Genomic DNA, 13,423 nt, shown 5'->3' with positions numbered 1-13,423 from the left:
GCCTCTGCTCTTGCAATACACGGCTCATATTGGATCTTAGACCTATTCTTGGAGAGCAGTTGATTCTTGTTAAAGAGGAGAAGGTTGATTGTTTGACAGGCTGACATGATCCTTGCACTTTGTTCTTATAAACTCTAAGTGTTGTTCTTGTGTTCGTGGCTTAATGGCACATCTGTGGTCTTTGGTTCATGGTGATTACATACTTCTAACATGGATGAGAAGAGAAGTAAATATATTTCATTTCAGAGGGTGGCAAAAAAATTGTCAAGATAACCAAATTGGTTGTTGTACGTCCATATGAATCAAAACATAAACATCAAACAGTTGAAGTGGTGCTAAACTAGCCAATTAAACCATCGTCTTGCTAAATACGATCTTTCAATTAATTGTGCACGATAGTTTGGAATGAGTTTATCTTGTGATTAGTGTTTAAAATATCAAAATCAGTGAATTTCTCGATATGCAAATTTGTGTAAATATCAATATTAATATCGGTTGCTTTCAATGAAAATGATGAAAATTTAATATAAAATTTAATTTATGGAATGTCAAACACTGGTTTAGACAAAATATAAAAATTTCTCCTATTTTTAACCGATATGTTGGAAATATCGACGAAGTATGTCGACTTTAGCCCAATTTAAGAGTTTTTCTGATATGGGATTAAGTTTAAACTTCATCCCCCTCCTCCTTTTCCATATCTCTCTCTAATTTTTCAGTTATTTCCACGAAAATATCGAAAAAATCTCACATCCTAATTGTGATTGCTTATTTTTCAAAAAAAAAAAAATGAAAAACTTGTTAAATTGTTTGTACCTATCAAATAAACTAATAGTTCATCATGCTGTTAAATTGTTTGTACCTAATAATTGAATCGAATTAAAAGTAGTAAGTGCACATAAATGGTAGTATAGTAATTCAGCTTATGTAAGTACGAGTATGGAAACCTATCAATTCTAGTTGTTTAAACCTAATTCAATTCACAATCAAAACATAAACAAAAACTAAGGTAAAACACAAATTTGCACCACTTTTTTTAGTTGATGATTGTAATGACGAAAACTTATTAGATTGGATAATCATTTAATGCGCTGAAAAACTAAGATTTTGAACTTAACGAAACCAAAAACTCTGGTCGTAACTAAACTAAGTGCAAAACCCAAAAGACAAAACAAATTAGGGAAACACACATATAAAGTGATAAACTTAGATAAGAATTAATTTTGAACTTAAACCAAATTAGAACTCTAGTTGCGACTATGAAGACGAACTGTGATTGTGATATTTGTACGATGTAATTGCTTTAATCTTTCCTAGCTAGTCAGAGTTTGCATAAAAGGAACAATATTACAACTACATGATGTTAGATTTCAAGTTTTCAACCCGCAATGAAGGTTGATCGCGCAGGCCGTACGTCGGTCGGCATGATGATAAGCAAAGTCTCGAGTGTTCGATTTTTGGTAGTGACAGGCCAAATGTCTCAGGTGGTGTAGGCTTTGAGAATTTCAGTACCAAATGATTTGTTATGGTGCGTTTAGAATATAATCTTCAAATTTTTATGGGAATTAAACCAAAGTTGCTAAAGAATCTATTACAAAAATCAGAGAGGGAGGCATTTGAAAATGACTTAAATGTAAGGCTTATTATTAGCTACGCCCCCCCCCCCCTAAAACTTCATTTTAACCTCATTTTACCGAGAAATTTTTTATTGTGATGGGAACACGGATGGTACACCGTGTGTTTTTATCTAAGCGGTGAAAATTTTTATTTTTTAAGTTAATAACTTTTTAACACACATATCCCACCATTTGTATAGTGACACGTGGTGTACCACCCTGTATGCCGGTCACACTGAAAAATCTCTCCACTTTTCCCTCTGTAATTCAAAAGTCACCACTTTATTCCTTGAAACACAAAATTCGTTTCACTTTGACCATGAAACTTATACGTCGCCTCCTGAAACATATGTGGGACCTAACATCTAATAAGACTATACCACAAGTGCAATAAATTTGGTTATAAATCTCCAATGTGTTAATATTTAACAACCAAAGAATTTAAGTTTAAAAGAAATTGAAGAGATGAAAAAAATAAAAAAATAAATGATTAGCATAGCGCACCCAAATCAAACTCACATAAGAAATTAACAGATTTAAGGTAATGTGGAGCGAATTTTGAGTTTTACAAAGATGACTTTCAAGTTTCAGGGGGCAAATGGGATCAAAATGCAGTTTAGGGGGGGGGGGGGGGGCAAAGTGGAGCGAATATGAGTTTCAAGGAGTAAACTGACAATTTTTGAGTTCCAAAGAGCAAAGTGAAATTAAAATGAAGCTCTAGGGGGTGTAGCTAAAAATAAGTCCAAATGTAATATATTTGAAGAACTTTTAAATGACACCTTGAAATGATTGTATTTAGAACTTTTAAATGGCACCTTGAAATTAATAGATCTAAGGCAATGTGGAGCGAATTTTGAGTTTTACATAGACGACTTTCAAGTTTTAAGGGGCAAAATTGAATCAAAATCAAGTTCTATGGGGCAAAGTGGAGTGTACTATGAGTTTCATGAAGTAAAATGACAATTTTTAAATTACAGGAAGTAAAGTGAGATTAAAAAGGAGTTTCAAGAAACATAGCTAAAAAAAAGCCTAAATATAATATATTTGAAGAACTTTCAAATGACACCTTGAAATGATTGTATTTAGAATTTATTTGGTTAGTACCTTTGTAGGGCATTTGTAGAGTTTTAGCAGTAAATTGTAACGCTGAAATAGTTCATTGGTAGTGTTTTGGCAATACATTTATAATAATAAGTCTAAAGTTCTTTGATGCATAAACTGCATTATGAAACTTTTACTTCAGGCCTCCTATTGTTTTAGGCCTCTGTACTCTTCAGGTGATGCTGAAAGTCGTTTTATTTCAGGAAACTTTCATACTTGGAACGGTATGTGCTGCGTGCTTTCTTTTAGTAGGAAGGCTACATATCCAATACCAGTCCAAATTATTATTAACTTTAAAAAATAAAATAAAAAAAAAGTATGATTCAAACATGGAATCTCGAGTGCAAAACGAATGTTCTTAATTAACCAAGTTATAAGCCACTTGCATCAATTCAAATTATTGGGTAATATTTTTGTTTCTGTAACATCTTCTTGTCTTAATAAAGTTCCATATTGACTAAAAATTAAAATCCAAAGTATACAGTTAATTACTGTTTATTTATGCCTAGACACTGTGTGTGTGTGTGTGTGTGTGTGTGTGTGAAGGTCGATTTTATAGGCGGTGCGTTGGCATGGCAAGCAAGTGTTTGGCTTTCGACAACGATAAGCCGAACTTTTCAGTCATGTCCAAGTCTTTAGGTAGCATGCCAGTTGGGAGCTCCCAGTTGAAGCAGTGCACCAAGTTTCCCAGAGCTAGACGAACTGTGGTTAACCCTAACTGCATAGCAGGGCACCCTCTTCGACCAGAGCCAAATGGTATGAGCTGGAAGTCATGTCCCTGCAGGTCAACGTTACTATTCATAAACCTTTCAGGGTAGAATTCTTCCACAGTATCTGACCATACATTTGGATCTCTCCCAATGGTCCAAATATTGATGAAGACTCTTGATTTCTTGGGTATGTGATATCCATCAACTATAACGTCCTCCATGGATTGATGAGGGATAAGTAATGGTCCAACTGGGTGTAGCCTTAAGCTCTCCTTGACCACCATGCTCAAGTAATCCAGCTTTGGCAAATCACTTTCTTCAACCATTCGATCCATCCCGACCACACTCTGGAGCTCTTTTTGGAGACGTTTCATAACTTCCGGGTGCCTCAAGAGTTCGGCCAGGGTCCAGACGATTGCCGTGGCTGAAGTGTCAAAGGAACCAGAAATCATATCGAGTAAAATGGCTTTGGCATTTGTTCGTTCGAACATGTATACTTCCTCATCGTTGGGGTTTAATGGTTGGTGGATTAATGAAAGCAGCACGTCTACAAAGTCCTTATGATGATTGCCTTGTACTTGCTCACTTCTAGAAACTTGTTCATGATCCTGAATTATCTTTTCGAATAGTTGGTCGACAGTCTTGCTAATTCTCTTCATGCGCTTGGTCAATCCCTAAGAGGAAGTAGTTAAGATTCCATACAATCCAATCAATATACGTACTAGTCTTCTACATGAGTACTCTAGCCATCGCTATTTTAGTCTAGGCAATGAAATGGTCAAGACATGCATGCATATATAAAAGGGCGGCAATCACGGGATCACGTGCAAACCCTTATTACAAAAAGAATAATGGTAAGTAAACAAAGTTTTGAGACTAAATTTGCATACCACATGATGTGTTATCAATATGAAATAAGCACGTTAATCAACACTTAAGTAATAATTCAATTAGCAACAACCATGTCATATGGTTTACAAAATTTTGTTTAAAATTTGGAGTACCTAGCATTATCTAATACAAAAGGCTTTTCACGTTGGTTATGCTTAGTTTGATTCATACATATATATAATAATCAAGTAATTTGAGTTTAATTTCGATAACATTATTGTTATATGGGCAATGTCAGAGAGACTAAATTTGGAGACAAAATTGTGTAAACTAAAGTATATGGAAGTTGATCATTAGATTATTACTTAAGCATTAATAAACATACTCATCCCTATTCGTAACACATCATTATGTTTACAAATTTTATTTACAAATTTAGTCTCCCTAACATTACTAATTATAAGCCTCAGAATCTGTATCTACTCACTACCAGCATTTTATTTTTTGAATTTTTGTAAAAGACTCTTTTAATGGTAAAATCCTTATTAATATTACGTCTTCCATGAAGGATAAAAGAAAACCATATAATTTGTATACAGTTGACTGCAAAAAAGTAAGGCTCCTAAAATAATTAGGGATGTGCTATCCACACACCTCATTTTACTTCTCACATACATCTTAATAATTTATGTCCGTTAATCTTCTTCAATTCATCCGATCCGAAAGCTGAAAATTAAAAATGTATGTGAGAAGTAAAATGTGATGTGTGAATATCACATCCCAATAATTAATTGTAATAGAATATCCCGGCCGGCATTGAAAATATCTTGCCCACTTTTTTGGTCGACATATTAAACTTGACAATGGAGCCAAATTAAGCATAAGATAAGAAACCGTGTCAGTGTCACTGCCATCAGCGGTGATAATATCAATGTTTGCAGCCTATGGAAATGGACCATACGAATACGATATGATCTTTCTTTTAGCAGTGTGTGGATGCGACTTGTGAATCATGTCACCAACAAACAAACAGACGAAGAAAGACCGCTGGCTAACGTAAACAACTAATCCTCTAAGGTTAGTAGCGTTGTGAATTAGTTACTGGCTGATTCACTTTCCCTAAACCATGAATTAACCTTGTTCACTTTACTTTGTTGACACTGCTTCTGTTCCTGTTAATGTACCATCCATCCAAAAATTTTCACGAGGACAGTGTTAAGATCAGTCGCTTATACTTGCATTTACTTATTTCAAACGTCTTGTGTTTGTTCTTTAGCATTTCAGGATCAGTAGCGTGCAAGCAGTGATTCTAAATGTTTCTACTTTATGATCTTGCTAGCATTTATCTGGTTTTATTGTTGATTCATGCATGTTACAATTTTGGTAATTAAGGATGAAGGGTAATTAACATACCTGAAGATCAAGTGGAATAAGGAAAGGCACATAATCACCAATGTTGAAAGCTCCTGACAAGAACATGACCTCCTCTATAATCCCCTTGAGATCAAACATATCATTATTTTTTCTCCCCAACACCATCCTGTACGTGATTCCCACAACAAGATCACTGACCTTCTCACTAAGATCAACCACCTCACCCGCCTCCGCAGCTACCTTCAGGGACTGCACCAACAACCCTACCTCCTCCCTTCTCAACGGAGCAAAAGCCTCGATTCTCAAAGGAGAAAGAAGTTGAAGTGTGCAGAGCTTTCGAACATGGCGCCAATATGGACCATATTCAGAAAAAGCCATGGCCTTCGTGCCGTAGGACATGTGCTTGGAGGATTGGAGTTGGGGGCGGCTAGCGAAAATGGTGTCGTGGGTTTTAAGGAATAGTTCAGCGGCTTTGGGGGATGAGACCACTATGGTGGTTTTGCTGCCTAGGCGCATGGACATTATGGGTCCGTACTTTTTGGCTAGGTTCTGGAGGCTGCGGTGTGGGAGGTTGCCTAGCATATGAAGATTGCCAATGATTGGTAGAGCCCTAGGGCCTGGAGGCAGTTTTTGGCTTTGCCTTGAGGAGGCGTTGATTAAGATGTGGAGGAGAGACCATAAGAAGGCAAGGAAGACAAGGATTAGGATGGCTATTTCTGAAGGACTCATTTTTTCTTGATTTCTAGGTGAGATCGAGAAATGGGACATTTGGACATAGACTCATATAGTTGGATACTTATAGAGAGTGATTCAAGATCCAACGGCTGATCAAAATATTACCAAATGGAGTCAAATCATGTACGTGAAAATGGGAACTTTAACCTAGTACAAGCAAAACAAAATTTTACTAAATGACAGAAAAAATCAAAGTTATATGAATACGAACTGTTATTAGCACTTCAAAAATCTTATTCTAGACTCCTCACAAATGTATTTTACTTTCTATTTATAAAAATTTATCGTGCAAAATAAGATTTTTAAAGTGCTAATAACAATTCTCTTATTTTATATAAGCAATATTTCAAGTTTAAACTAATTAAACCGCATAGAATGAGAGTTAAACTCACCAGATTCATTCGCGCCTAAGTAGCTACGATCCTCGGCCCACCTCTGCAATCTTTATAAAGTTGGTCGAAGAATTTGAATAAGTTTAATGACGAATGGTAGCAAGAAAGTTGATTGCAGTTAATTGAAAGTTGAACGTAGATGTAGTGCAGTTGGCGCCGTTGGGTTTGGTTCGTGCGTCTGTCTGGCTTTAATGGCTTGTTAGCATCATGTTCTGCACTTCTAGGGTTTTAAAGTATATTGCACTTTCACAGGGTGGGAAAAATGGACAAGAATCAATTTATAAGAAGCCAAACCGCCAGAATCTGCAGAAAATGGCCAGTTTTCTGGGGAAATTTCAAACGCTCATATCTCACTCATTTCTCACCAAATTCCACGATTCATATATGAAAATTCATCTACTCAACGAGAGTAGTCCAAATATGGTGGTTAGAGTCCTCACCTTGGCCGGAATCGGCGGGAAATTCGCCGGGATGATGTCGGTCCGTTTTGAAGCTCCAGAACCTCCTTTTTCTTCGGTTTTTCATGAAACAAAACCCATCACTGGGTTCGTGGGAGTGAGACGGTCACAAGTATGGTGATTTTGGTGTAAAAAATTCGTCGGAAGATGGTGTGGTGGACTTTTTGTTTGGACACAGAGAGGGGTAGAGAGAAAATGTGAGAGATGATAAACGGGAAGAGATTGGCCAATACAGAGTTTTCCCGAAAGTGGGGTGGGTCTCACCTGGCACACCAAATAAGGCCGCATGTGTTTCCAATAAATGTAAAATGACGAAATACCCTTGGCGTTTCAAGTTTTGTTTTTCGTTTGCGCGCGTTCGTAGCCATCCGTATTATTTTTCATTGGATGAATTCAGGTATCCCCCCACGAGGTGGAGAAATTTTTAGGTGTACCGGGTACACCAAAAAATTTTGATGTACCCTCACTCATTAAAATTTGATTTTATTTATTTATTGAAAAATAAGTGAGGGTACAAAAAGTGAGGGTACACCATTATGAGTGAGGGTACACCAAAATTTTTTGGTGTACCCGGTACACCTAAAAATTTCTCCACGAGGTGGGGACTAATCCTTCGACCTGTATTATTTAAATATGTTAAGAAATATGAAAAATCATGAAAGAATCAAATACGTTCACGTAAAATGCTGTTTAGCACAATAAAATATTTTCTTCTTTTCACACTTTTTGAAAAAAATTCTACGCGGTAAATAATAAAACTCAAGGATTGATTTTCGCATTAGGCATTAGTCTTTTGGCAGGTATGAGAGGATTAAATTTAGACACACCAAGACAAATGATTGATTTACCTCATGGCCCAAGCAAATAAAAAAAAAAAGATGCAACTAAAGATTAATATACATAATGTTTAATTATATTACTTATTTTGTAGAAACAATTGTATATGCTATAAAATATATTTTTGCAATTATAAAATTTATACGATAAAAATATCGTGGACTCGCAATAGCTAGCAATAATGTGCTTTAAATTCACATTTAGCGAGAATCGAACCTAAGACCTCTCACTTACAAGTAAAGATAAATATCACTAGACGGTAGTACTAAATGGCATACCCAACGTTCTATTAGGTACGAGATTTGATAGTTAATTAATCTTCGTTAGTTGAAATTAACAATGATTATGTATAAACGGGGGCTATGCGACTGAATGATTATATATAAACTGGAGCAAATTATGAGTTTCAAGGAGTAAAGTGAATTACAGGAAGCAAAGTGAGATTAAAATGAAGTTTCAAAAAACGTAGCTAAAAATAAGCCTAAATGTAATATATTTGAAGAACTTTCAAATGACACCTTGAAATGATTGTATTTAGAAATTATTTGGTTAGTACCTTTGAAGGGCATTTGTAGTGTTTTAGTAGTAACATGCAACGCTGAAATAGTTCATTGGTAGTGTTTTGGCAATACATTTATAATAATAAGTCTAAAGTTCTATGATGCATAAACTTCATTATGAAACTTTTACTTCAGGCCTCCTTCTATTTTAGGCCTCTGTACTCATTAGAGCAACTCCATCGGGAACAATAGCCCGATGGACCTTTGATTTTTCCTACCCAATAACCCGAGCTGCTTGCTCCAACCCATGCAGGTGTGTGGGTTGAGGGGGCCCCGAATGAGAGGCCCGACTCGAATTGGTGGCCCGAGAGGCTGAGGCCAAATGATGCATGGATGATGTCAGCCACATTATAAAATTAATAAAAAATTAATAAAAAATTAATAAAAAAATTTAAAAAAAAAATGTAAACAATTAATAAAACATCCGAAATCTATAAAAAAAAAAAAAAAAGTTTTAATTTTTCTATAAATATCTTATCATTATCTTCCACCTTACACCATAATTTTATATTTTCTCAAATACTTTGGGTTGTAATTTCTTATTTAATGAAACGTGGTACAACGAGACTGATTAAAAATCATATCCGAAATTTGAAATAAAATTATTTTTTATTATTTTATAAAATAAAAAATACTAATATTTATTACATATTGTCATGGCTATTCAGTTTAGGGGTGGAGATGCAAAAGACAATTACTTTTCATTAAAGGCAGTTACTGTTCACTAGAGGCTATTCAATAGAAAGTTACCCTAAGGGGCCTTGATACACTAGAGTTGCTCTTAGGTGATGCTGAAAGTTGCTTTATTTTCTTTAGGAAACTTTTATACTTGGAACATTAGAATTATGTTGCGTGCTTTCTTTTGTTAGGAGTATTATATGAATGGATGAGATGTTGCCAAATGTCAATAGATTAGTCTTGCAGTTATAAGGTTGTTAGAAGATAGCTTAGTTAGGAAGCTGTCTTATATAGTATAAATAGCCTTTGTAATGAAACAGTGAAGGTTAATGAGAAAATAGTAAAAACACAATTCAGAAATATATCTTGCTGTCCAAGTATTTCTTCTCTCTTTAATTCTCTCTCTATCTTCTTCTTCTTCTCTGATATCCGTTTAGATTGGTTTACATGGTATCATCGCCGGAAAAAGCTTAAAGCTTTGGGGTGTATCGATCTGGGATTTTTTGTATCTGCTTCCGTTTCTGCTCGCACATATATATGTGTCTCTCTCTCTCTCTTCTATTTCTTTCTTCTTGATTTGGGTCTTTTCTGCTCGAGTTAGGGTTCATTCGTTTGTGTTTGGTTTTCTGCACACCAAGTGTTCGACGTTTGTTCTCTGTAACTTTCGGTGAAGCAATTCTACCAAAATGGTGACCGTGTCTCAGCTGTAAATCTTGCAATCGCCTATTACATCTCTTCTCTCATCAGTCTCTACGTCCGTAACCATGAAGCTGGACGATACCAATTACTTGACTTGGCATTTCCAGATGCAGCTGTTGTTGGAAGGCTATGGCATTATGGGATTTGTCGATGGGTCTACTTCTTGCCCTCCTCGATTTTCTGATGTGATTTCTGGGGATTCTGAAGTTGTTTCGGGTAGTACTACTGCGCAAGTTGAATCTGATGCATACAGGATTTGGAAAATGCATGACAAAGCGTTGATGCAGCTTATTTCTGCCACTCTTTCGCCTCCTGCAATTTCTTGTGCGATTGGGAGTACAAGTTCTCTGGATTTGTGGACTCGACTGAAAGAACAATTCTCTACTGTTACTCGATCTAGTATTTTCCAGATGAAATCTGAGTTACAAACTATCAAGAAAGGTAATGATTCCATCACTCTGTATCTGCAAAGGATCAAGGAAGCTCGTGATTATTTGTCTGCTGCTGGTGTTCATTTTGACGATGATGATATTGTCATTCTTACATTGACTGGTTTACCTTCTGAGTTCAATACCATTCGATCAGTCATTAGGGGCCGTGACACAGTTATTTCTTTGAAAGATCTTCGTTCCCAACTTCTTGCTGAAGAAGCAATGCTTGAAACTATGCATGCTGCTCCTTTGCTTACTGCTTTGGTTGCTCAACAGCCGGGGTTTTCTTCTAAGAATTCTGATGGTTTTATGTCTCAGAACCACAACTCCAATTATCAGTATAATGGTTCTCGAGGGTTCAATAACAAGAATAAAGGCAGAGATCGGTTTCATTCCAATAACAGGTTTGGCACCAAGCCCTTCCTTTCTAATTCTGGCCCTGGAATTTTGGGCAATTCTCCTCAACAGTTTGGTTCTTCTCCATTGATGACCTGCCAAATCTGTGGCAAGCCTAATCATCTTGCCACTACTTGTCGTTTTAGAAATACTCCTGTTTCTCAAGGCTGCCAAATCTGTGGGAAAACTAATCATTTTGCTGATACTTGTCGATTTCGAAATACTGGGCTTCATTCAGGATGTCAAATCTGTGGGAACTCTAGTCATAGTGCTGAGTTTTGTTTCCAGAAGCGCTCTAATGATCCGATGACTGCCATGTATGCTCACAACAACTCTGGAACTCAATCTATTTCTCCTCAGTCCTCTGCTTCATCTCCGCAAGTTTGGCTCACTGACTCAGGAGCAACTAATCACATGACCACTGAGTTGCAGAATCTGTCTCTTGCAACTCCTTATCCATCCACTGAGACTATCCAAGCTGCCAATGGTGAAGGTTTAGCCATATCTCATATTGGCTCCACCACTCTTCACACTCCATTACAATCTCTGAAATTAAATTCTGTTTTATATGTTCCAAAATTAACACAGAATCTGCTGTCAGTTCATAGAATCTGCTTGGACAATAATTGTTGGATAATCTTTGATGCTTTTTGTTTCTGGATTCAGGACAAAACCACAGGGAGGATACTCTACAAAGGCCTGTGCAGTAATGGGGTGTATCCGATTCGTTCTTCCACATGGGGTGCTTCTTCAAAACTTGCCTATGCTGCTGCTTATCTTGGACAACAAGTGAATTCAAGATTATGGCACAACAGACTAGGTCATCCTTCTAATCCTATAGTATCTCAGATTTTAAGAAAGTCCAGAGTGTCTTGTAGTCCTGATTCATTGCCTCTGTTGTGTTCTAACTGTCTGGAAGGCAAGTTTACAAAACTTCCTTTTCCTGTGTCTCAGTTTAAGTCTGTAAAACCTTTTGAGATAGTTCATAGTGATGTTTGGGGTCCAGCTCCTTGTTTGTCCATTGAAGGGTTCAAGTATTATGTGACCTTCATTGATGAGTGTACTCGTTATACTTGGTTGTTTCCAATAAGTAATAAAAGTGATGTTTACTCAACTTTTGTCTCTTTCTATCAATACATTTCAACTCAATTTGATGTCTCTGTGAAAACATTACAAACAGATGGGGGAGGGGAGTATATAGGGAAATCTTTTCAAGCCTTTTTTTTTAATAAAGGAATTCTTCATCATATGTCCTGTCCTCATACCCCTGAGCAAAACGGCCTAGCTGAGCGCAAACATAGGCATATAGTTGAGACCTCCATTACTTTGTTACAAACAGCTTCTTTACCCTCTCTTTTTTGGTCCTATGCAGTTCAAACTTCTGTCTTTCTTATCAATAGGATGCCATCTTCTACTTTGGATAATAAATCCCCATTTGAGCTAATTTTTCATGCAATTCCCGAAATTCAACATCTTCGAGTTTTTGGTTGCTCTTGTTTCCCACTCTTGAGACCTTATAATAGTACTAAACTTCAACCTAGAACTACAAAATGTGTCTTCTTGGGGTATGCTACTAAATTTAAAGGGTACATCTGTTTTGAGGTGACTAAGAAACGGTTTTATATATCAAGACATGTTCTTTTTGATGAATCTGACTTTCCTTATTCCAACCTAGTGTCTTCTGTTAAACCAGTTGATTCACCTGTCCTTATCTCTCATGTCTCTCCTTCTGGGTTGGTACCAAATAATGATAATGTGATGGTTGTGCCTTCTGTTTCTTCTTCTAGTTTGATGCAGTCTAGGTCCTCCCAGTCTGCTCCATCTAGTTCTGTAGCTCCTAGGTGTCACCCCATCACTGACCCCAGTTTGTCCAATGGATCTAGTCTGTCTATGCCCTCTGCACCATCCGGTACTCATCCTTTCCCTGGTGATCTTCCTGAGACTGCCCCCATTACTAGCACAGCGGATCAACTAGTATCCTCTTCTGTTCCTGTGGTACCTGAATTTCAGCCTGACCACCTCCAAGTAGTCATCTCTGCTCCTTCCTTTAATTTGCATCCAATGCAAACTCGATCGAAGAGTGGTATTTCTAAGAAAATTGCCTTCTTGTCTGTGGTTCATGAAAATGGAGGGGCTGATCTTACTAAAGTGGAACCTGCTACCTATAAATCTGCCTTGACATCTCCTGTGTGGTGTGCAGCCATGAAAGAAGAACTCTCAGCTCTACATAATCAAGGTACCTGGTCTTTGGTCCCTCTTCCTTCTCAAAAGAATTTAGTGGGCTGTAAATGGGTGTTTAAGATCAAGAAGACTGCTGATGGTTCTATAGGGATGTATAAGGCCCGTTTAGTTGCAAAGGGGTTTAATCAAGAAGAGGGTATCGATTATGGGGAGACTTTCAGTCCTGTGGTAAAACCAACCACTGTGAGACTTGTCATTGCTTTGGCTGCCCACTATGGCTGGTGCTTAAGGCAGTTAGATGTGAAAAATGCCTTTTTACATGGCATTCTTCAAGAAGAGGTCTATATGTCCCAACCTCCTGGCTTTCATGATTCTCAACATAAGGGTTATGTGTGTAAGCTCCATAAGTCCTTGTATGGGTTGA

The 13,423-nt window shown here is 36.9% G+C and overlaps 1 protein-coding gene across 8 annotated transcripts; it reads right to left on the bottom strand.

Moving 5' to 3' along the window:
* Positions 1-3,075: 3,075 nt before the first annotated feature.
* Positions 3,076-7,458, bottom strand: LOC137712903 (cytochrome P450 CYP736A12-like). 8 transcript variants are annotated; one of them, XM_068452100.1, is made up of 4 exons: positions 7,200-7,458; positions 6,760-7,083; positions 5,672-6,514; positions 3,076-4,101 (listed from the first exon to the last, which is right to left on the bottom strand). In XM_068452100.1, exons 3-4 carry the CDS (start codon positions 6,398-6,400, stop codon positions 3,271-3,273), a joined length of 1,560 nt encoding a protein of 519 aa, XP_068308201.1. In that variant the 5' UTR covers positions 6,401-6,514; positions 6,760-7,083; positions 7,200-7,458; the 3' UTR covers positions 3,076-3,270. The 8 variants fall into 8 exon arrangements, with proteins under 8 accessions (XP_068308201.1, XP_068308202.1, XP_068308203.1 ...); XM_068452101.1 differs by having other exon boundaries at positions 6,760-7,062; XM_068452102.1 differs by having other exon boundaries at positions 6,760-6,979.
* Between the last annotated feature and the right edge of the window lie 5,965 nt (positions 7,459-13,423).

Source organism: Pyrus communis, chromosome 13, assembly GCF_963583255.1.
Source record: "Pyrus communis chromosome 13, drPyrComm1.1, whole genome shotgun sequence".
In the NCBI taxonomy this organism is placed as follows: Eukaryota; Viridiplantae; Streptophyta; class Magnoliopsida; order Rosales; family Rosaceae; genus Pyrus; species Pyrus communis.
This window is presented reverse-complemented; position numbering and strand designations above follow the sequence as displayed.

Excerpts from the sequence above, each read along its gene's own strand:
- LOC137712903 (XM_068452099.1), bottom strand. The coding sequence starts at position 6,400 with ATGTCCCATTTCTCGATCTCACCTAGAAATCAAGAAAAAATGAGTCCT. Across the intron at positions 4,102-5,671 it reads TTATTCCACTTGATCTTCAG|GGATTGACCAAGCGCATGAA; the intron begins GTATGTTAATTA and ends ACTTCCTCTTAG.